This window comes from Hipposideros armiger, unplaced genomic scaffold (genome assembly GCF_001890085.2).
Source record: "Hipposideros armiger isolate ML-2016 unplaced genomic scaffold, ASM189008v1 scaffold_346, whole genome shotgun sequence".
Classification (NCBI taxonomy): Eukaryota; Metazoa; Chordata; class Mammalia; order Chiroptera; family Hipposideridae; genus Hipposideros; species Hipposideros armiger.
Genome location: NW_017731696.1, coordinates 1250179 through 1275946, shown reverse-complemented (window position 1 = coordinate 1275946; position 25768 = coordinate 1250179). Strand labels below are relative to the sequence as shown.

Below are 25768 nucleotides of genomic sequence, written 5' to 3'. Positions count from 1 at the left end.
CCCCCAATTCCCCAATAAAAAAAAATCTAAAAAAAAACCACACACCCCATAAATATATTCATGTAAAAGAAAACGGTACAACTCCATTTGATTCCACAAATATTTTGTTGGAGTTGTCGTCTTATCAAATGCTTTAAAGCAGGGCTTCTCGACGGGGACATTACTGACCCACGAGAACCCATCATGCTTTGCTGTGGAGGGCCGTCCGGGGCTGAGCACTTAGCAGCACTGCCCACCTCCATCTACTAGATGTCAACACCAACAGCCTGCCCAGCCCCTCCCCACCCCAGTTGTGACAATCAAAATGTTTCCAGACAGAAAATCCCTCCCAGTTGACAACCTGTGACATAAAAGATTATCTCAACATGTTTTCTTAAGACATCTATGATTCCTTGGGTCTTGGGCCTCCACTCCTCTGTGTTTCCAAACTTTATTAAATTTACCAACTCTTCAAGATTTAATGTAATAATCAATTTTTCTAGTAAGCTCTCCCAGCCAGTTCCACGCCCTACTGCCCCTTAGAAAGCCCTCTGATCTGTCGTTTGTAAACCCTCCTGGGTCTGTGAGTTGCCTTAAGGCCAGCCCTTTTCGTTTCTGGTTCAGTCTTGCACCCTCAGTGCCAAACATGGTGAACGACTGTTTAGGTGCCTAAATGACATGCACTATAAAATAGTTAAACAGATATTACACCACAGCTAATGTGCTACAGAAACATTCTCACTCTCATTCAGTGCAATCGCATGGGCTTCGGGAAGCAACATGTTCTTGACTCCCTCTTTTAAAGTGACAAACAGTAAAGGACCTCTCATGCCTGTGGGATCTCTGACTCTCTCACATATGCAGGGCTCCCCTACTGATGTATGTATTAAATTTTGTTATTCTCTCTTGCTAAGTAAATAAATAAAAATAAAGTGGCACACAGTACAGTTCCATACACACAGAAGCTAAGTCAAGTCCCTGGTGTAAAAGCACTCTAAAATGCGTTAATGCTTCAGATACGATAGGTAGGTGATTTCATCCTCCCATCTTCATCATGAAAAGATAAATGGGTGAATTAGAAAAGTAAGAAGGATTTTGCCATCCTTTCAAAAGCGATGTATTAGGAAATAGGCTACATCAAACCAGATATAGTATTTGATATGGTAGGTTAATGAAAGCAAACTGGGAAGCCTTTTATTTAAGCAGTACCTGAATGTGATGATGTGTTGGGGGAACTTCATAGAATGGTCATTATTGATCAAGCCGATGTGTGGGGGTCACAGCACAGTGTGGCACGTGGCAGGCACACCAATGAAGCTAAAAGCATATTATAGAACAAAGCTGGTGTGGCGGGGGCAGGGGGTACAATAATTCACCCTTCAGAGGAAAAAGCTTGCTGACAGACTACAGCTTGCGAAGGGGGAAAACTACTCTCTACAAGATGCTCTTCTCCAACCTAAAACCTTTTAGAGCCCATAGCATTTGAAGCATGGCTGGCATGGAGTGAAATGTTTATAGTCATTTTAATAATATGGTTAAGTATTTCTTTGTAGCTGTGTTCCTTTTTTAAAACTTTTCAGATATAATTCACACCATAAATGTTAACCTACTTATAGTGTACAATTCAATAGCTTTTTAATATATTCACAGAGTTCCAGAGCCATCACCAAAATCAAGTTAGAACATTTTCATCATCCCCCACCTCCAAAAAAATTCATACTCATTTGAGGTCACTCTCTGCTCCCCCCCAAACCCCCAGCCCTAAAGAGCCACTAATCTACTTTCTGTCTATACAGATTTGCCTGTTCTGGATGTTTCATATAAATGGAATCATACAATATGCAGCCTTTGCGACTAGTTCATGTCACTTAGCATACAGTTTTTAAGGCTCATCCACTTTGCCGCATGTATCGGTTCTTCATTCCTTCTCATTGCCAAGTCGTATTCCGTTGTATGGATATATGCCACATTTATCTACCCATTCATCAGCTGGAAAACGTTTGGGTTGTTTCCACTTTTCGGCTAGTACGAATGATGCTGCTATGAACATTCATGTACAAGTTTTTATGTAGACTTAGGTTTTCATTTTTTGCCTACACAGCTAGGAGCCGAATTTCTGGGACATACGAGAACTTTATGCTTAACTTTTGGAAGACCTGCCAACCTGTTTTCCAAAGCAGTTACACTATGTCCAATTCAATTCCCACCATCAGTGCATGAGAGTTCCAATTTCTCCGCATCCTAATACTTGTTTGGATCTGACTTTTTCATTATAGTCCTCCTGGTGGGTGTGAAGCGGTGTCTCCCTGAGGTTGCGATTTGCATTTCCCTGATGGCTAACGATGTTGAGCACCTTTACACGGGCTTACTGGCCACTTGTGTATTTTCTTTGGAGAAATGTCTAATTCAGATCTTCTGCCCATTTTTAACTGGGCTATTTGTCTTTTTGTTATTGAGTTATAAGAGTTCTTTATATATTCTGGATAAAACTCCCTCATGAGATACATCATTTGCAAGTATTTTCTCCATTCTGTGGATTGTCTTCCATGGATAATGAAAGCAGCAAGGGCTGACTCGAGAGACACACCTCCCCACACACACAAGCCACTCTCCCTCTCATTCTCAGTAATAGATTCCCCAAGTATTAGAACAGCACGTGGATGTCTGGGAACAACAGGCAGCATTTTCCCAGCCTCCCTTACAACCAGGGGTAACCATACAACTCCATTCAGGCAAGTGGTATGTGAGCAAAAGTGTGTGTGCAACCTTGGGAAAGTGTTCCTACAACAAAAGACAACGTTATAGGATAAATCAGAGCAGGCATCTTGGGCCAAAAGGGACTAGGGAGGCAAACCATGCACAATAGGGGGCAGGATCTGACACCTAAAAGCATGGTATCAACCCTTACTGACCACCTCTAGGCTTCCTGAACAAGAGGGAAAAAACAGCGGTTCTCAACCTGTGGGTCGCGACCCCTTTGGGGGTCTAACGACCCTTTCACAGGGGTCACCTAAGACCATCGGAAAACAAAAAGATATTTATATTATGACTCATAACAGTAGCAAAATTACAGTTATAGAGAAGCAACGAAAATAATTTTATGGTTGGGGGTAACCACAACATGAGGAACTGTATTAAGGGGTCATGGCATTAGGAAGGTTGAGAACCACTGGAAAAAATAAATGTTTACACTGTTCAAACCATCTTGAGTTTTTCTGTCACATGGACCCAAATCTGATCTGAACTCATGCAACAATTGTTTACACCTACACAGATCAAATGCCAAGCACAAGCTCCACCTTGCAGTTTATGAAGTATTTCCTATTGTCACAATGTCACCTGACTGCTTTTCCAACACAAGGAATAAAAAAATAACAACACCAGGAAATAAGACACAATATATTTATAGTAAGCATATACAATCGATCGTGAAATCGATCGTGCTATAGGAAGGTACCTAATAGGAATTCTGTACGAGCGCCATCAGAAACCCATTTATGATACCCACATGCTCCAACATGGGTTAAATTTGTTTTCTTTAAGCAGAGTGAAAACACTGCAGCTCACGGTGCCGCAGTGTGGTACAGAAACGGATGGCTGACTGACAGTCACCTGATTGAATCTAATCCTAGTTCTGTCACTTCTGAGCAACAATTCAATTTCATTTAATCCAGTACAAATCTGATGAATGCCCATATACAAAGCACTACATTTGGTACTGCAGTACCAAAGATACTAAAATGGGGTTCCTACCCTCATGGAATTCATAATTTGACAAGGAACAAACGACCTATGATTTCCAGCATTTACTCAGCCAGAAAGCAGGAAAATAAATGACAGAAGAGCCTACCTTATTCAACTTTTTCATTAAATAATACCTTCAAAGCCCCAGAAATAGGGCAGAGACTTCAAAGTACACTCACTAGCCCTCTCCAGGTTTTACTCCAAAATGAGAGTCCAACAACAACATACTGACAGTGGGTGGGGGGTGGCAGGACCCGAGGGCCCCCACAAACACTGTCTACTGGTAACATCAAATATGAATAGACATTTCCCTGTTTAGGAATGAGGAAATAAAACAAAGACAACAGGAGTTTGTAACTCATCTGAAAAGTAGCATGATCCTAAGGATTCAAGGAAACACATACATAAAAGTTATTTTTCCAAGTTAGCCAAAGAGCTTTAGAAAAAGATTCACAATTAGCATGTATTATTTTTTGGGGGGGAACATTTACATATTAGTATTTATATGACAGATTGAATTACTATACCTATATATCATACAATGTTGGATCCAACAGAGTGTGCCTTTTCTCTTTCCCATGAGTTCTTGGAAATTTTACCAAAAAACAATAGCTCCCACCTCTGCACTATTCAAAATGTCTATTAGACACCCTGGAAGCAATACTGAGCAGGCAGCTGGGTATAAGAACCTCGAGTTCAGGGTAAAGATCCAGGTAGAGATAATAAATTTGGGCGTTACCGACATATGAATGACAAAGTCACAAGGCTGGACAACACCATGGGGTTAGAGTTACTGAGAAGATATCTAAGGACCAAGCTCCAGAGAATTCCATCATTAAGAGGTCGAGGAAATGAGGAGCTGGCAAAGGAGTCTAAAAAATGAAATGCCAGTGGGGTGGCAGGAAAAAATATCAGGCAGGCAGGATGTCCTTGAGCTAAGTGAGCTAAGTGAGTGGCCACGTCAGATGCTGCTGCCAGGAGAACAGGAGCCCTGAGAACGGACCACTGGGCACAGTACATGGAGATCATGATGACCTCAAGAAAAAAAATAAATCACAGTGGAGAGGTGAGACAAAGGCCTGACTGGAGGGGGCTCAAAAGAAAATAGGAGGAAGGAAATTTGAGACCTTAATATAATAGTTTTCTGAAGGATCTTTGCTGTTTATAGAGAGGAGAGAAATGGGCAGTAGATGAAAAAGAAGACTGGTCAAGACAGGGTATTTTCATTGGTGGTGGTGATGCTATTTTTTTTAAATGGATGAAATAAGAGTATTTTCTATGCTGATGGGAATAATCCAGTAGAAAGGACAAAACTAATGTTAACAAGAAAGCAAAGGAAGGATGGCTTGAGGGATGTTCTGGAGTAGCAGACAGAGAATGAGAAGCGAGAACACAAACAACTGAGGCGTGTGGCCTCGGGAACATACAGCTCAGCTCACACAGTAATGGACGCAAGGCAGGGCATCAGCTCTGACGAGGACGTGAGTGTGGGGCCGTGGACAATCTCTTCTATTGGGTTGTCGGAAAATTCATGATGTATTTTTTTCTATGTTTTTCGTTGCAAACATGCGTCATGACTTTTCCAACAACCCAATAGTTGGTTCTGTTTAACACACACACACACACACACACACACACACACACACACACAAAATAGGACAGAAAATCATCAGCAAAGGAATGCAGTATCAGAGATTTAGAGCGAGAGGAAAATAAGAAATATTCATCAACCAGGTCAAAGAAGGAACTAAGAAAATGTATTACAATTAGTAAAACTAATGGCATATTTGAGGCTACTGGTCATGAATTTGAAGTGATCCCAGTGAACATCTCTCTAGGAAGAGAAAAGAGTTGAATCTTACTTAAGAGGGTTGCGCAAGAAGTTATAATAAAGGAAGAGATGGGCAATGGAGTTCAGTGTATTTAATAAAGCAACTATAATGATTATGAAATTTAAACTAGGTACAAAAAGCAGTGAGGGAGTGCAGGGGCTGGAGAACAGTAAGATAAACTGATTACAGGACTCTGGGGGAATCCAAGGCTACTTACTAGAAAAGAGTAAGCAATGAAGGCTAGAAGGTGGTGACAGAAAGAAAGCCTTGCAACTGAGATTACAGATGGGGTTGCAGGTCCTCATGATGAGAAGATCCAAGGAATGATCATGAGAAGGAAGGGTTGAAGTCAGGTAAAGAACAAGATGACAGAGAGGAGTTCAAAGGAGTCAATAAGCGAAGTGACAAAGCGATAGTCTAAAGTGATATGGAACGTACCAAGAATTATAAAAGGAGAATTGGAGATGTGCCAGATAAGGAGCTCAAGATTCAAAGAGCAGTTCAAAACACAGAAAAAGGTAAGAAAGACGCAGATTGTAGAGAAATACACTTTGGAGGTCAAAGGATGTGAAGGGATAGACAAAGAAAAGGCAACCAGGGCCAGCCGAGTGGCGCGATGGTTAAGAACTGGCTTGGGACGCCAGAGGGCCCCGGTTCGGATCCCACATATGAGGGCCAGTGACACTGCCCTCCACAGCTAAGATGCTCAACAATAGCCCAACCTGGAACTGGGCTGCCGTGAGTCGCCGGCGACGGCATAGGCTGCAGCCCCTGCTGCAGTGGGTTGCCATGGGCTACCGTGTGTGGCCAGCAGCCAGCATGAGCGGACGGCAGCCAGCGTGAGCGGCCAGCAGCCGCAGTGAGCGGCCGTCCAGAAGCCGGCGACTGATCTGCCTCACCAGAGAAGAGCGCAATGATGGTGCCAACTTGGGCCAGTGAAGCAACGTTCTCCACAACTAGATTGAAGAACAAAACGACAGCAACTTGTCTGTTCCCCTTCCCCCAACTCCCCAGCACTGTTCCCATCCCCCCAATTCCCCAATAAAAAATCTTTAGGAAAAAAAAAAGAGAAGGCAACCATTGCGAGACCCCAGAACTCTGGGGGGAACCCGCATGGTTCACTGTCACAGAAGTCGCAGGATGCTCAGCAAGTTGCAGGAGGTAGTAGGTAAGACCAAGCCAGATGCTGCTGAAGCTGCCAAGTGGGTTTCTTACTGAACAAGCCACAGCAATCTAACTCAACATGACAAAACTGAAGTCTTCTTCCTGCATCCTTAGCCCTCCTGGGTTTTCCATCTTAGCAAACGGCGCCATCTAGTTGCTCAAGCCAGAAACCTCCTCCTTTACCTTAGACTCCAACATCCAATTTATTTCTAAATTTATCTCTAAAAATCCCTTCAAGTGGATCCCTTAGCCTCCATTCCCGCTGCCACCACACCAATTCACAGCCGTTTCATCCACTCTTGCCATCTCCAAACCTTTCTCTGCCAGAGTGAGTTTTGAAAAATATGATTATGTCACTCACTGCCCTGCTTAAAACCATTTAATGAATTAAACTCAACAGCTCAAGGTCAGCCCTTGCCCCCAACTCCGGACCCCTCTGCCACTCTCCCTGGATCTCTCTGTTCCAGTGACGCTGGGCATCTCCAGGGACCTCAAATGCGCCACATCCTTGTCTCCAGGCCCTTCACGCATGCTGTTCACTCTGCCTAGAATATAAGTCCCAACCACCCGCTGACTCCAAATAATCTTTCAGTTATCCATTTAGATGTTTGATCCTCTGTAAGCCTTTCTTTAATCATCTAGATTAGATTAGTGGTCTCCCTGCCACAGGTTCCTAGAAAGAAGCTCTGGGTATCAATATAATTAAAGATTTCTGCCAGAGGAAGCTGAAAGGGTAGGAGTCCAGGCATCCTACCCCACTTTAATAGGGAAGCTTTTTTTTTCTGTTTTATATATGCATAACATTTTAAGAGGGTCTCCCTATAAAGCAGTTTGAAAACCACTAGAGTAGACCACTTCTAAGGACTTCCCCAGTTCTGAGAGTCTCTTTATAAGGTATTCTCCTTAATAGATAAAAATAACTCCATAATGTTCCCTCTTAATCTTTGCAAGGGGTGGGAAGAGGTTGCAGTCATCAGAAGGATCAGGCTGAAGAAGAGCATTAGGCATGATCAAGGTTTAGAGGGAATATGGAGTTAGGCAAAAATAATACAAGTTATATTAAAACAATGTATAAAGAACTGGAGGTCCCCTACTTTCAAAACAAATCAGATTCACCTCCTTCAGCACATTTGCTAGTAGACATCACTGCTGACTCACCTTCATCCATTATTTAGGAAATACCACAATTACAAGGTAATAAATACTCTGAGGCCGACAGCATAGTGGTTGAGAGCTTGGGCTCTAGAGGCAGAATGCAGGAGTTCAAGTCTCAGCTCTGTCACATCCTAGCTGGTCTCAAGCCCTCTATGTCCCCGTTTCCCATCATCAAACAGGAAGGATAATATCGACCTGACAGAGGTGTGGTGAGGATGAAATGAGGTAAAGCCCAGAAGAATTTAGAACATTGTCTGGCGCTTAGAAAGAACTCAACACATGCTCAACATGGGAAGCTCAAGTTGGATTACTCAGCCAAAACCTCCTCGCAAAGCTTTTGAACCAGTCCTTACTAGCTTGAAATTTCACCTCTTTTGCACTGACATTCTCTTTCATTTTTTATCACTCTTGGTGAAATGCTCACTAAACCACCTGTCCTTTTCATGGTAGTGCCAAATTTATCACGGTGCTGAATGGCGTGTTTTTATGTGCCTGGTTTTCAATTCATTTATTGGAAAGTAAAGCACCAATCTTCCCTCTCTACACCAATCCCACTTACTCGGTCACATCATCTAAGGAAAGACGGAACATTACTTATTTTTGTATTCTTGGGTCCTGACCTGAAATGAACTATTGTTTTAAAAAGTCTCATCAAGTTTTACTATACAAATATGACAGTCTCATCTAAATACCACAGAGCTTGCGAGGAAACACACACACACACACACACACACACACACACACACACACACGCATACACGCATGGAGTACCACGATTTTCCTTGGTGCTACAGGAGGACACAGACTAAATGCCAGACAAGAATACACACAGGTGAACTTTTTTCTTTTCCTTACTTCCTTTTCTCTGGCAAAGATTCTTTTATAATTAAATAAGTGAAAGTCATACAATAAGAAAAAAACACTAGTCTTTTAATAAACAAAGCACGGCTAGGACCCTCTCTCACATACAGAGTCCGTACACGGTAAATTCCCATATGCAAAAATGAGTATCGTTCTGTACCGAGAGCCACCACCGCCTCTGTTTAGCTTTGCCATCCACGCTACCACTTGTACTCAGTATTCTCTTAGCACCACCCAGTAGGCTTGGATGAACCATGAAATGCTCCCGGATTATTTTATAAGTTGACCACACTGGTTAGAATGACTCCAAACATCATCCAAGATTACACTATCACCTCTCGGCTAAACATAGTGACCAAGACTAAACAGCTCCCAACAAATAAAACACTGCCCAGAAATGTAATAAGATCACATTCTTTCAGGTCTTAGAAATCTCCATTGCAATTTACCTCCATTTTTTTTTAAACCATTTTTAAAAATGACTCTTTCATGAAATCCAGTAATTCCAGTAACTTACCGGTCAGCAGCTTCTACATCAAAACAAAATCTTCTGTCAATGGAGTCAGTAGGCCTTCTGGCACATTCTTTCAAATAGAACACCTCTACTTCCCCCTGCAAATAATCATTTTAAACATCCTCAAACATGACAGTGCCAACGCGTACACACCGAGGCATCCTATATTAGGGGTGGGGGAGAAGAGTTGAAGTCCCCTTTATCCTACCCTCATTCAAACTAATTTAAACACTACTCAGAATCTTAACCATGTCTGCCATTCTCCTTTTCTTAAGGTTTTCTAGATCCTGCTTTGATGACGTAGCATTAAACCAGACCTCATGTGCGCTCACTCTAAAAGCAGGATTAACTCAACAGTTTCTACATGCCAGAATATCTGTCATGCTCTTACTGTCCTCTTCTAACAATGTTAATTTGTTTTTATTTCATATTACTTACATGTGCCACATGAAAAAGCCAGCATGTGACCATTTTTGACCTACAGAACCTGTCTAAAAGGGCCCTGCGTCAGCTATCGTGATAATCTAAAGGCAGGACCACTGAATCTGTGCGGCTTCCGTATTTCCTAAATGAACCACCCTGCGTAAGGTACCTTTTCTCAAGTTTTTTAGCTCACTAAGCCATCCTCTCTAAAAGCATTAAAAAGAGGGAGAAGGCAGAAGCAATGAGGGAACACAGGTCCTCGGTACAACTGTAAGAAACCTGAGTTCACACTTACAGAATATTTCAACATTTTCTAGAATATGAGGATCTCCACATAATATTAAGCACTCAAATATACAAAACATTCAAAATATCACAGTCACTATATTCTAATATGTACTTTTTTTTTAATTATTTGGTGGCTAAAAGAGAAAGGCATCGCTGAGCAGACATACCTTAGGACTTGAGTTAGCTCTGACAGAAACAGCCTCAAACCTCACCCTCAATCCTAACCCCGCCCTCTTTCAGAGAGGCATCCCCACTTCCTCCCCTGCTCCATAGCCCTGAGTTTCCAAGTCTACTTCATTACCACACAAATGTACTTGTATTAAAAGCTGCTTTTTTTTTTTTCAGGAAGATACAAGGTATATGTAAATAGACATGAACTTGGGTTAGTTCTGTATTCACACAAGCAAAATCATGCCTATCTGCCCAGCAAGCAATGAATTAATCTTCTTTCTTAAAATGCATTACCAGGGCGGCTGGTTAGCTCACTTGGTTAGAGCGCAATGCTTGTAACACCAAGGTTGCTGGTTCGATCCCCACATGAGTCACTGAGTTGCGCCCTCCACAACTAGATTGAAACAACTAACTACTTGACCTGGAGCTGATGGATCCTGGAAAAACCACTGTTCCCCAACAAAATTTTTTTTTAAATGCTTTACCAATGATGTTCAATACTGGTGGAAAGATCTTTGTCTCCAGACTCCTGAGTATTGCTATGAGCTGCAGGTTCTACTTAAAACAAATATAAAGATCACCTCTCCTACACAGCCAACACCCATGGGCTACTTGATCTTTTCTTGCTGTCATGCATCATTTTTGCTATTGCTGTGGGAGAAGTGAACTAAATGGGGAATACCTACGTGAGATCTTTGAAAGTCTAAGTGCAAAACAGTACCATCATGATACTCTTATCATTTCGAACATGAAAACTCTATCATGTTTTCAGGGCATGAATATACGTGTGCACGTCAAGTCTTCTGTGTAAAGACAGACCACTGACTCATGAAAGCTTGTTGTAGGTGTTAACCGTATCTTCCAATAACAATGGCATAAAAGAATTCTACTCTAATATTGAAAAAAAAAAATCTGACCATAAAAACCCACGTGCTCACATCAAAAAAACACAAACTGTTTTCTGGCCTATTTTATTTAGAAACAAAAGAAAAAGCTTTCAATCCTGAAAACAAAATAAAATGTCTTTATCATTAGTGAATATAAATACCAACACCCTCCAAGACTCCCTCACATAGAATACCAAGCATAAAATCAAATTACTTACAGGTTTCCCCCCAGATCTGTGCTCAAATGGCATTATGTTGAATTTCTTGGCCGCTTTCCGATACATGCAGTAGTGCTTGACCCAACTGGAGCCAAATGGAGCAGGCCCTGCAACGAGACACAGAACTTGTGAGGTTTCCTCTTACATAAGCAAATACGCAGCGTTCCACGCACATTATTCAAGAGGAAAAAACCTAATAAAGCAGCAACTAAGGCAGTGCAAGGAAACAAATCAGCAACACTGCTGGTTCTAATAAATGGGAAAAATTAGGGGGAATAAGAAGGCTCAGAGAGATCATTTGAGAAAAGATCCTATTCGTTTTCAACAACACAAAAGTGACTTGAAGGCATTCTTTATAGCCACCTGCAATCAACCTGATAACTACAGTAAGAACAAGCTATCTCAGATTGACATGGAAAGAAAGGATGTGACGGAAAAAGAGGAAGGACGTCCCTCTTGACTTGAACACGGAGAAGCAGGGTGGTGGGGGGAGGGGGGCGGGAGGACCAGAGGGTGTGCACATGCAGCGTGCATTGGTTTACACCATTTTATATAAGGCACATGAGCACCCGAGGGTTTTGGTACCTGGGGGCGTCCTGGAACCAATCCCCTCAAGGATACTGAGGGACAACTGTATATGAGTGTGTGTGTGCGCGCACGTGCGTGTGTGTGTGTGTGNCAGGACAGCGTTACAGATAACAAAGAATTACCCAATCCAAAATGTCAATAATGCTCTGGTTAAGAAACCCTGATACAGGGGGGGTGTATGTGTGTGTGTATGTGTATGTGTGTGCATGTGTGTGTATGTGTATATGTGTGTATATGTGTGTATATGTATGTGTATGCGTATGTGTATATATGTGTGTGCGTGTGTGTATGTGTGTGTACGTGTGTATATGTGTATGTCTGTGTGTGTGCATGTGTACGTGTATGTGTGTGTGAGTGTAGGTGTGTGTGCATGTGAGTGTGTGTGTATGTGTGTGTATGTGTGTGCATGTGTGTATATGTGTGTGTGCGTGTGTGTGTATGTGTGTGTGAGTGTAGGTGTGTGTGTGCATGTGAGTGTGTATGTGTGTGTATGTGTGTATATGTATGTGTGTGTGCATGTGTGTATGTGTGTGTATGTGTGTGCATGTGTGTATGTGCATATGTATGTATGTATATGTGTGTATATGTATGCGTATGCATGTGTGTATGTGTGTGTATATGTGTGTATGTGTGCATGTGTGTGCATGTATGTGTGAGTGTAGGTGTGTGTGCATGTGTGTGTATATGTGTGTGTATATGTGTGTATATGTATGTGTGTGCATGTGCGTGTGCGTGTGCGTGTGCATGTGTGGTGGTGGTGGTAAGGATAGGGGTGAGGCAAAAGGAGGAAAAGGGAACACACTGCCTCGTTTTTCATCCTTACACCTAGCTCTGACTCCCTTTTAAGCAAGTTTTAACAGTGGGGTGCGAAATCCAGGGCTGTGGCTGGAAAGCAGGGTGCTCCCTGAGTTCCTAATCTCACTGCCCCCTCCCTAAAGCAGGAATGTGTCTTCCCCAAAAATGTGAAAGACCCCTTCTAGGATAGGAGGGGGCAAAGAAAGTGGCACAAATAATTACTCCAAAAATATCAGAGCAATGACAATAAGAGGTTTGAAGATACTTTTTAATGAGACATTCATTACTATTGGAGGCCTCTTACTTTTTTCCTGTACATACAGGTAGCCTTCTGCTGTGAACTGACTTGCGCGCTTGTGGTCCCTGGGATTCTGTCTGATTTTGTTCATAAGCTCTTCCACTTCTGAGCGTGTTCCTTCAAAACGATTCCGTGTCTGAAAGAGATTAAAAACACATGTAAGTTTTAATCACACATGTGATTTTTTTTTCGCTTATATGTCTCTAGATAACTATAATTAAATTTGTAGCATTCTTCTATTAATTTCTCAAAACACACCCATCCTTTCCATTGTGTCTCTTTGTTGAGAAAAGATTAAAAAAATCACTACTTTACCACTTAAAGTAGCTAAGAGGGGAGTCAAGGTAACTGGGGGTTACTTTTGAACCTTGCTAATATCAAGAATAATTCTAGATGGACATTTATCTTATTAGGGAGACCACTTCATGGATGGTGTACACCTGACCACTGCGCTGTACACCTGAAGCTGAAGCTGAATAATAATGTCAACTATAATATATACATATAGTCACAGGATGTGGAATACAGTGCAGGCAATAGTGTCAGTGGTATTATAACAGCTACATACAATGTCAGAGGGGTAGCAGATTGGGGGAGGGGGGATTTCACTTTGTAAGCGGTATAAATGTCTAACTATTACATTGTTTTGTACATCTGAAACTAATAAAAAAGATAATTCTATCATTCAACGTAAGAATCCCTGCATCCAAGTCACACAAAAGTACTGAATCTTAGACTTGAAAGAGTAATAGGTCATAAAATATCCATCTGCAAAGTCTTTCCTTTGCAACAATCAATCTGATTCATTATCATCCTTATATCAGCAACATGTCTAAGTGATCAGAATCTGAAAAACGTAATTCTTCTTTTAAACAAACATGAGTGTCATTTTTTCGAGATCAAGGCAATTGCACTTGAAAACGACAGTTCTCACAAAGAGGAAAAGAAAAAAAAAATCTCACCTATAAATAATGTCTCTGACATCGGAGGTGACCAAGCACATTTCTGAAACACAGGCAACCTGGCTTGCCAATATCTCTGTCAAGTGGCTACACTGAAAACGTTCATGTGATTGTGATGACTCAGCACCAGTGAGTTTCTGAATGTCTCCTTCACCCATGTTCAACAATAACTGTATTAATACCGAAAAACTGCTAATGTGAAACTGTGGAGGAGCTAAGATGAAAATGACTAGTTATAGGACCACAAAGAGACAGGGACTCATTTGTTGATGGCCTGTTCCCTCTCACCTTCCCGGGTCTCATGTCTCCACGGTTTCATGGCCCCATCTTAATACTGATTATACCCTGGCTTTATTCACCTTCTTCATCACTTTGCTGAGATTCCCCCCAATACTCACTTCTCACCATGTGTGTATATATGTGTGTGTTATTTATATATAGATATACATACACATATATGCATGCCATATATAGATGCCAACACACACACACACACACACACACACACACACACACACACACACTTATTTACCCAATGAGCTGTATCCAATACTCTCATTATTTATGTTAATTCTTACATTGTCCTAGATTTGACCAGTGGGGTGTCTTCTGGCTGGGTCCTGCGTCTTCTGACACGCCCCTTAATTCTGAGTAATCCCTTACTTTCTGATTCAAAAAAGGAGTCCCAGATTGATCTTTTCTGTCCAAGTCACCCCAGATGTGCAGACGTGTAGCCTATGCAGTCACACAGGGACCTGTGTTCAGGTCACCCATTTGGTTTAATGCTCTGACGCTGCCCTGAAATGCTTCATTGTTGAACAAGGGGCCCTGCCTGCTCATCTGACACTGGCCCCACAATTTTGGAGCCAGTTCTGTCTGAAGGTTCTCGCCAAGGCCAGCCCTGCCCTGGAGACATGAGGTCCAGACAGAAAAAGTGAATTTCCACCAGTCAGCCAGTTAGTGGAAGGAAGAAAGCAGAATTACAATCTGATCTTCTAAACTATGGAATGCTCTTGTTACCACACTGTGCTCTGCTGCCTGCAAAAATATTCTGAAAAGTCGCAAAACCACTAGACTAAATAGACTAAATGTTCTCCTACCTACAGCGATATCTTGACGTTAGAACTAATCTATACATATACATTGTGTTTTACTTTTAAAATTCTGTTACATTATAGGCATTGATGGGGGGGGGCATTTGCTCTTTTAGTCATTTAATCCAGCTGATTATAGATTGTTCAAACAATATGCAAATACAAACTGGCACATGATTTACAAAATTCAAGCGATTATATTACCTACATTCCCAAGTGTGGCCAACTAAAAAGCGTAGAAACATAATCTACACCAAAAACTTCTAAGATTTTAAGAAATTTAAAGTCAGGCAGCAAACAGTACAGAGATTCCCAACCTTCTACTTAAATGTCTTTTGAGTATGCACTAGGAGTTTGTCCCAAAACTCACCCACTGTCTTTCTCACAAAGCATAAAATTATACTAAACATAACTTGAATAGCTTTTCCATGAGGACACTTCCAAAATCAACTACAGCACTGAGAGGGAAAACATCTATCACCTTCTGATCAAAATCACATACATTATCCTGTGTAACACGTAAAGTTCCCCAAAACCTCTTTATCCAATACCTAATAGAAAGCCTACATTTTCCAGGGAAATAATAAAGCAAACAGCAACTGTGAACCCAATACATTAGTGAAGATGCCTAAAACACAGGAACAAAATTCCTCTTGTGCCATAAATCTACTTGGGAAAAAAATTCATGTACGATATACAGGTAAAAGAAACAACTCAGAGGGTGGCCAAGTGGCTTAGTTGGTTAAGAGCTCGCTCAAGAGTTTGAGCTCTGTGCAACAGTGGTTCGATGCCCGGCCGGAGCTGAGCTACCGCTGAGCTGCCAACAGGTGGCAGGATGGCTCAGCTAAAAAAAAAAAAAAACTCAGATCATTATAATTGAACTGCCTTACATCTAAGGAGAAGGCTGCTTTGTCTACTTCGGACTCAGGAGTTACTTAACAAAGCTTATCCTTAGCACTGCTACAGAAAGTACAGTATGACTATAGTTAACAGTTATACATGGGGTATTTAAAAGCTGACAAGTAGATCCTAAAAGTTCTCATCACCAGGAAAAAAAAATCGGGGGTAACTATATAAGGTGATGAGTATTCACTAAACTTACTGTGGCAATCATTTTGCCATATACGTAAGTCAAGTCATTATGTCTATAACTTAAACGTATACAGTGTTGTCTGTCAATTATATCTCAGTAAAACTGGAGAGCTAAAAATTAAAAATAAACAAATTTCATGACTTTTGATTATAAAAACATACTTAGTGACTCTTCCGAAAACCACAGAAAAATAAATGACGTGAAATAAAAAGAGCCACCAGGTGGCAGAATTCCCTGAACCTCACCTAGTTGAAGAGGAGTTTGTGATACTGAGAAGTGGCCAGAAGGTGGCAACGCAGCCTCGGCTTCTCAGTACCAAGGGATCAGCCTGGTCTCAGCTCAAGGCTTTTCATCTAACAAACAGGAAAGCTACACATCGCAAACATCTGGTATACCAGAAAGCTTTCATGTCCTTACATTCTGAATGTTGATCTGTAGTTCCATTTTGTAATGATTGAAGTCTTTGGCAAGTTCATGGCCTTGATGATAGAAAGTAAACATTCCCTGAAAAAATGACAGCATCTGTGACAAAGAAGGAATGACATTAGCACAAAAAAAAACTTGGGGAAAAAAAACAAAAAAAAAAACAATAAACACAGCCACATATTCCCCCCCCCATATCTCACTATGATTCTACCGAAAGTACACTTAAAAGGAAGTCACTAAAATTCAATTAAATCTAACTATATTATTTATGAATTTGTCCTTATAAAAAACGAAGGGTTTGTGATTTGTCTTTAAATATCAGAGCCATGAGACAGCTCTTATAGTATGCTGTGTAGAATAAACAGAATTCTGCATCATCTGTTTGTTGTCTTTAATCAAGAGAACACCTATGTTCATTTATAATTGAAACCTTATCACTGTAGGTCGATAGAATCTATAAGGAAAATGAAATCACAGGATCAAAGAGCTAAAGGCTCTTTCAAATGGCATCTAGGGCAACCTCTCTGCTTTGGTGACAAGGATGTTCGGTGGTGACTGGGGCAAAGGCAGGCGGTAACTAAGCCCTACCAACTCTCCCCTACCCCTCTCGATGAGAAAGCAGGGGCTCCTGCCCACATATGATTAAATCTACGTTAGTAAAAATGATTTGGTATGAGAGTTAAGGAAATCCTGAAATTCATTTTCTGAAGAATGTCACATAGGGGAATGATTCGGAATTTGGGACTCTGAGCCAAGGGGCCCGCCAGCAAGGGTGAATTCCCAATTTCAACCGTGTTATGACACCTTGGGCAAATTATTGAAACTTCCCCTACTTCGTTTCCATATATGCATAGATAATAAAAACATCTCCTTATCCACTCTATGGAATAAAATGCATGAACACAGCACAATGACATGAACAATGACAGAGCACTGTAAATACTCTATAAATGTAGTCCATTATTTCACATGACAAGAAAGCGTTAAGAAGGATATTTTTTTTCTCTAATTTCGGTTCATTCTATTACTCCAACTGAACTTTAGCTTCCATGGATGTCAATTTTTGTTTGTTTGTTTGTTTGTGTTTGTTTTTGTTTTTTTAAGCTGAGCCATCCTGCTGCCTGTTGGCAGCTCAGCAGCTGCTCAGCTCGGGCTGGGAATCGAACCGCTGTTGCTCAGAGCTCAAACTCTTGAGCGAGCTCTTAACCAACTGAGCCACTCGGCCAGCCCTATGGATGTCAATTTTTAATTAATCATTACTTGATTACTTTTTGTTTCTCAAAATTATACACATAATGGGTAAATTGTAAAGCGTGTGAATTATATTGCAATAAAGCTATATTTTAAAAATTACACAAACATCTATATTCAAATTAAATTTATCTTGAGACTCATGAATTCCAGTGTTTCTCAATTTTCTTGCTAAACCCCACAGTATGAAATATCTTTTACATTTTGATTCAGGAGATAAATATATTCATATATGTGCATATATCTTAATACATAAATTACTGAAGCTATTGGAATACATATCTATAAGCACAAACAAAAATCATGTGTTTCTAAAATAAGTACAAAGAAATGTCAGAGTGACTCACAAAATATTGGGTTGTCAGAGAAGTCATGATGCATTTTTGCAATGAAAAACATAGAAAAAACACATCATGGCTTTTTTGACAATAGTTTCAAATGTTCCACACACTAGTTAACTTAGGTTGCCAAAAGCATAGTGATTTCTTATTAGAAATAATTCATTACCAGTAATTGTTGAAAGTGTCAAAGTCTAGATTGGTGTACGTGCTTCAGAAACAAACTTACGTGGAGTGATGTTTATCCCACCAACACCACCACTCTCACCCACATTCCAGCATAAATTCTTTTACAGGGATTTTCATTAAAGGGTGGAACTACAATAGGACGGCAGAAAATGCATCTGATTTCAGAATCCTTGAGACCCCGCAGCAAAAGAAACACTGTGCATTGCATATTGCTGTGCAGCTAAGGCTCAGTTGGCGGTTCCTCGCCTTTCTGGCTATCTGTGTCCCCTTTTGACAATTTGTGATGTCTTGCTTCATATGTCTGCACCATGGCCTCTAAGCAACCATAAATGAGATCTAAGAAGAAAAACATGTCTATGCTCTCACCAAGATCCAGTAGCAAACAACCTGCTATAATACTTACAGGTTCCACAAACTCAAACTTCTTTCTCTCTTGGATTTCCTGAAGCTTGCACACATATTCAAGGGACAGTTCATAAAAGTGCTGCCGGTTCTGCTCCACTTGGATGTCTGCCTGCGTTAAAAGGATTGAGGCTGGTCAAATTAGAGCCAGTGAGGGGTGAAGCTCTTGATCAGAGGTCAGCGAAACACTAGTCTGCCCCCTATTTGTCTAAATACAGCTTTCTGGAACATAGACACGACTGTTCGTTTATGGACTTTCTATAGCTACTTTTCTGCTACAACAGCCGAATTAAGTAGGTAGCAGGGACCTCACGGTCTGCAAATTTACCATCTGACTCTGCAGAAAAAGTCTGCCGACTCCTGCTCTATAGATGACGTTGACCTCCATGGACTGAGGATCAAACAGTAAGGCTCTTCATGAAAACCTCACCCAAACAACACACACCCAAGGTTGAGCTACACACACAGAATCCGAATCACATAAACATGATTTCCATTAACAAATCCTCCAAGTCTGCAGTCAGCCTGGGAAAGAGGGTTGGGGAAATTCCGGTCACATCAGCACTCGTGAGTGAAGGCGGCAGGTGAGAATGTGGCAGCAGTGGACCTCAGCTCCAGGGCTCTCGAAGGCAGGTCAGAGCCTAAAGCCCAAGTTCGGGAAGTTGTGTTCGTAGGTTCACATAGTCCTATTCCCTGGGAGGGAATGGGCGCCAGGTAGTCAGGGGACCTCTCCAAAGAAAGGTCCCAGCTAATCTTGTCTAACTAGAAAGAAACTCGGAGAGGAGTATAGCTCCATGGAGGTGTGAGGATGGGGGGTGGGGCCCCGAGCCTTGGAGAGAGCTATTAGAAGGGGCTCACAGGAGCACCAGCATGAAGGCTCACTCTGCTTGTTGTATATAAGATAAACTGTAGGAATCCATTGGCGGGAGCAGGGAAACTAATGAGGAGGCCTTTGCAGTAATCGGTGGAGAGATGCCAGCAGCTGGGCCAGGGTGATGGCAGTCAGGAGGAGTGGCTATACTCTGAGTCTATTCTGAAACGGAAGCAGACAGTCAACAGGCTGGGTGTGGGATGCGAGGGATAGGGCCAAGGATGGCTCTAAAGATCTTGCCTAAGCAACACTTAGAATGAGATAACCTAACTCAACAGTGAAGTGGAAAATGGAAATTAACTCCGGGCATGAAAATCCCTTCAGGATACCTGAAAATAAAGATAAGCGGAGAAGAGAGGCAGCATAAAGACAGCCTATAAAAACAACAGCTGTCATTTTAAAATTGACAGAGAATAGGAGATGAGGGAGCAGATGCCACGACTGCATGGTTTCCTATACAATATGGAACAAGGAGTGAGGATTAAGAGGTATAAAAGCTCCTTTCTCTCTTATAAACTGTCAAATGCCATCCAAATGTCAGTCCACGGTATTAAAGAGACAAAAGAAAATGACATGTGGGTAATGTCAAAATGACCACACACACACACACACACACACACACACACACACACACACACACACACCAGTTTGCAACTAAATATCTCACATTTTAAATATAACCTAGGTTTATACTTGAGTCAATTTGTTACTGTCTTTTTCATGACACTTCCATAAATATATATTATAGTGGGATATTATACTCAGATTTTTTATGTGTTTAAAAATAAACAAATGAAGAGGGGAGAAAAAAACAAAAACATTTTTGTGGGGTGTATCAACAGTCTCCCAGCTGCAAACAGCATTATTTTTCATGAAACCATATGTTTCAAGTTGTAAACCATTGAGTTTCCATTCACGCGTGTGAGTGAGAAAAACAAGTGGCAGGGATTTTAGAAGAGATAGAGAAAATGAGAGATTAGAATATAAATTCCTTTCTCTTTACGTAGGGCTGCCTCCAAAAAAAAAAAAATGAGTCTATTAACAAAAGTTAAACAGATGTTCTCTTTCCAATGAAGCAGAACCTTCTAAATTTTCAGCGTTAAATAAGATTAACGCTCCCTTCACATAAAACCAAAATGGTATATGAGCTTTTAAAATTCATTTCTTCCAGAAATCTTGAAAGCCAATTCATTAATCTATTTCTGAAAATAATAGCTATTCTTCAGTAATGATGGTTAAAATTGTTCCTATGAAAATACTCAGAACCAAAGATTTTAACACTATGATTCCATACTTAATCACTAGAAGATGCACTAATTATTTTGTGTCTTTTTCCACAAGAACTTTTTTCTTAATTCATGGGAATACATGTTCACTTTTTCCCATCTCTAATAATCCTAGATGAAAAGTTTTCAAAGAAAAGCACCTAGAAAAAAAAAAGATACGCGAATATATGGTGATAGACATACAATGCAATACAGATGATGTATTATAGAATTGTATACTTGAAACTTATATACTCTTATTAACCAATGCCACCCCAATAAATTTTTTAAATTTTTTAAAAAGACATGCCCTGCTTATTAAATTTTAGAAACAAATTAACAGAAAAATAAAAATACCTCCTGTAAATGTGAGTCTTTCTTTTTTGCTGATAAATTCAAATGTTTATCAATTAGGCTATAGTTCTTTTCCGTCTCTTTGTCAAACTTCTTTTTTTCTTCCTACAAATGAGAAAAACACAGACAACTATGATTCAACAGGGAAAAAAAATGCATGCACATAGTAAATCCACTGGGAAGCTCAAAATATGAAAATAAAAGAAAGTACCATAGAATGTGATCAAGTTATCTGAAAAAAATCTATCTGCACCCAGGCTGCTGCTTAGTCGTCACTAAGACAGCACGGGAACTGAAGAGTCACTTATCTTTTCGTTTCTTCCTTTAATGGGCTTTTTACCAAGCCTGTTATTTTTCAACTCTTTATCCTTATCAGTGTTAAATGACAGAATTAATGCCCTGTCATTTTTTAAAAATTTAAAAAGAACACCTAATAAGAACATTAAGCTTAAAAATGCAAACTTGCTACAGATTTTGGTATGGAAATTAAATTCATTTAAAACTAAGTTTTTCTCTCTACAAAAAAATAATCACATTGGGGAAAAAAAAAACAATCTTGGGAAAGGGTTTCCCTAATTGTCCAGTATGAATATATAATAATAGGATCCACTGAGCAGAAATGTCATCTGTCTTCCCAACCTTAGCAGTGACTTCTAGAATACTATCAAAAGACCTAAAATATCGTTAATACCGATGACCTGAGGATAACATTACAAGCATTTCTAAGGTACTGCCTAGAACTGGCATTTGCTTTCCTTTAGCTACAAGAAGCCTTATGAAAAAAACAAGTCACCAAAACTTTAAATGCAGAGAACACAGTCTATCTCCCCTAACACTAACAACTTCAGCAGCTTTTTAGTAAACATTTCCGAGCACCAACGAGAGCACTCTATGTCCTCATGCTCTCAAAATGTTTCCATTACCTCGAAAGCTCTCCCTAACTCTCCAAGCCTCCTGCAAAGGGACATTTTCTTCCCTGTTTTCCAACTTCTGTTTTCTCAAGTAAAAATAATGAACGAGTTCAAACCTTTCTGGTGTGATTTTTTTTTTGCTATTAGGCAAAGAGATGGAATAAAGCACATAAATTATATTTCTTCGCATTTATCATTATTTTCTTCACCATGTGGGACTACAAAACGGTGGTGTGGGAACCTAGGACAGAGCCTCTGCCAGCTCCCCTACAGATCCTAAATCAATCCGCACATTAACGGAGCAAGAGAGACTTAGGAACTGGTATCTCTTCCCATTTCTACTCCAACTTTCATTACAAACTAGCTGCACAACTTTGAAAAAATAAATAAAATTAACAACACAGAACCTTAGTTTTCTTATTGAAAAGATCAGGGATTTGTTTTGTTTTGTTTTGTTTTGGTTTGGTTTTTTTTTAGCTCACTCATAAATCCAATCCTAATATTCTGTGATGCTATGGTTCACTTATGTATGAAAATAGTCAAAATTTTTTTTGAAACATTAGCAGTATTTCTTTATGCCCCAGGTTTAATTTACAACTATTTCTTTTTAATTTAAGGCATTACTATTTGGTTACTCTGTTTTCTGCTTTTCATTATTACTGTCTTCATCGACTATGTTAATAACTAACAGAAAAATCAAATAAAACAAACATATGGCCATGGTTTCAAAGTCTCCAAAAAAAAGTTGATAGAACAGAGTGCAAAAGACTCTGGTTCTAACCCTGGCCACTTGTGACGCTGTGACTCTGTACCCCTCTCACAGCATTCTCTGGGCATCCGTTTTTCAGGTTTAAACAGACCAGGAATGGAAGTCATGCCACAGCATTTACAGGAAGATTACCGTAACACAAGATTGTACAGTAAAAAATGTTCACCATCTTTTCAGATGACTACTTACAAAGAACACTGTAAACATTTTTACTCATTTGATTTCCTCTGAATCACAGCACAAGACAAAAGCAGAAGTGATGCTAAAATCATCATCAAAACACCTAGCACACTCAGCAACAGGGGTGTATGTAAATTAACATGTGGGTCAAGTTGGGGATAAAAGAAAATGGTTGTATCGAGGCTCTGAAGAAAGAATTTAGCCAAGAAACAAAATCACACCCACCAATTTGAGTGGACATATGTCCGTTCACACATGGTATGGTACCATACAAATGCTATTGTGTTTTGTGTTTGTGACTCTTAAAACTTAGATAATTATTTCTTCCTACAGTTGTTCTCAATGCCATTATTAAACAGCATTCTGTTTCTTTGTGCCCATATGACGTTTTGTGCTGAAATAATATGAACATTTCTTTAACACTGCAACATAGGATTTGCATTCATACATATACATACACATATGAAAAAAATATATATATACACACACAAACATATACACACATTATATGTATATATATATATATATGTTTATATATACATATATATGACAAAAGGTTCTATCAAGGACTAAATTAAATACAATGAAAAAAATTTTTATAAAACTGCATTACAAAGTCAACTGCATCTGGGTCAGTTGTAATAATAATGAGTGGAGCAAGGTGGAATTAAAACTTATTAAGGGAAAGTGAAGACATGGCAAACCAGACGGGAAGGAAGCCATAACAGCTCCCACAGATTTGTCATATGGAGACAAGATCCAGAATACAGACCACGTTCTCTGATTTTTCTTGAACAGCTGAAAAACCCAGTGATATTTATGATACAAATTTTTTTCTTAATTTTAACATGAGTAAGCCAAACAAAACTGTTTCTAGGTTAAATATGACTCCCAGGAAGTCAGTTTGTAATCAGTTGTAAAATCACACATGCAAAAAATAAAAAAATTTAAAAAAGTAAAAAAGAGCTATTACTTAATACAGCATAATCAGACAGATAAGATGTATGCTGTATCAATGGTAGAGGGAATTCATAAACCTAAGGAACAAAATTTAAATAATCAGACCTTTGACTACATTAGAAATGTGTGTGTACGTGTGTGTGTGTGTGCGCGCATGTGTGCGTGCGTGTGTGTGTGTGCGTGTGTGTGTGTGTGTAAAACACTGGGTAAAAAAAATTTATTCAACCAATTGTACTGGAATAATTGGTTAACTACTTAGAAATAGAAGGAGAACCACATCTCATACCAAAATTAATTCCAGATGGATTGAAAGTCACAAGTAAAAAAATGAAGCCATACAAAGAGGGTATTTTCACAGATCTCAGACTAGAGAAGGACCTTATGAGCAAAAAGGAAACAAAAAGCCTTAAAAACGTCTAGATATCAAAAAATAATAAACAAGCTGAAAGGCAAACAACAAAGCAGGGAGAAGATGCGATTAATATTTAAGAAAAGTAAATATTCATAAAACAAAAAAACATTCTTTATTAAGCACTGTTTTGCTAAAACCACACATTAAGACTTCCATGGGGAAATGGATAAAGGACATATGAAGAATTCACAAAAGATTGAACATAATTGTGAATTGTCCGCATTTCCATAAGGTATTAAAATTTTTTGTTTTGTTTTGGAAGAAGGGGAGAATTTTTTTTTCAAGTTCCTAGATGACTTTTTTTTTTAATTTTTCTGCCTATTACAAATCCTCTAGGAGAAGGAACTAAAAAGGCTTATTTAAAACATTAAATAATAAGGCATGACTAGTCTAGAGAAAAACTTTAATACTTTCTTAAAGCTTCCAACCCTTCTCCCTTTTTATTTAATAACGAGGAAGGGTGATATCACTTACAAGAAACACGATTCCTATTACACGTAATATACCTAGCAGAAGGACCTTTTTAAAACAAAATCCTGTACAGCCAAGCCAGGCAGTTTCCCCTAGTACACCAACAACCTACAGCCCAGGTGAAATGCCACCTCTCTGTGAAGCGACACCCTCCCTTAATTCCTGCACCAAATGTCACCCTTCCTACTTGACACTTTTTGTGTTATCCAACCCCACTCTCCCCCTTTCCTTTAAGTGTCTTCAGCCTCTCCAATGAGACAAAAATTCAGCTTTTATCCCCACAGAACTGAGCACCTGACTCCATAACCAGCAGGTGCCCAGGAGACATCTGCGAGAGGACAAGTGGACGAAGACTATGGCTGCAGTGGCACCAACAATGACAAAGTGTCACCATGGGTTCCTGTGCAGCTGCTCCAGTCACCTATCCATCACCTTAGCACTATTTAGCCAGAAGGGTCATAAGGCGCAGTGCTCTGGCATGTCACCTCTGAACCCAGCACACAGAGAATGGACAGAAACCTGAGCAGTGCTTGTTGAGCAGGCTGATAGGGAACAAGCCGTAAATGGGATAAAACAGAATAACTGCAGCTATGCATGCCAGACCCTACATGAGACTTGGCAAATGCATCATCAAACACATTTAATCCTCAAAACAACCTTCTGAGACAGGTGTCATTGGTCTCATTTTAAAGGTCGGGAATCTGAGGCTTAGAGGTCTTGAGTAACTTGCCCCCAGTCACATAGCTAGTTAAGGGGCCGAGACAGGTTCCAACTAGGAAGCATCGGGTCTTTCTGACAGGCTTTCCTGGCACACCAAAGCGGATTTGACAGGGTATGTTCCAGAGCACCTATGGCTATTATAGCATGGTTCACAGTGCGTGTTTCCTGCTTTTTTATTTGACA

At 40.1% G+C, this 25768-nt stretch overlaps 1 protein-coding gene across 3 annotated transcripts in view; it reads right to left on the bottom strand.

Moving 5' to 3' along the window:
* ARHGAP10 (Rho GTPase activating protein 10) overlaps window positions 1-25768 on the bottom strand; it is a 251386-nt gene that overhangs the window by 128676 nt on the left and 96942 nt on the right. For all 3 annotated transcript variants that reach the window (XM_019661363.1, XM_019661364.1, XM_019661365.1), the window contains 6 exons: window positions 21166-21267; window positions 18674-18784; window positions 16484-16588; window positions 12924-13053; window positions 11237-11343; window positions 9253-9347 (listed from right to left, as the gene is read on the bottom strand). In XM_019661363.1, the coding sequence (XP_019516908.1) occupies window positions 9253-9347; window positions 11237-11343; window positions 12924-13053; window positions 16484-16588; window positions 18674-18784; window positions 21166-21267 (650 nt within the window). The remainder of the gene's footprint in view (window positions 1-9252; window positions 9348-11236; window positions 11344-12923; window positions 13054-16483; window positions 16589-18673; window positions 18785-21165; window positions 21268-25768) is intronic.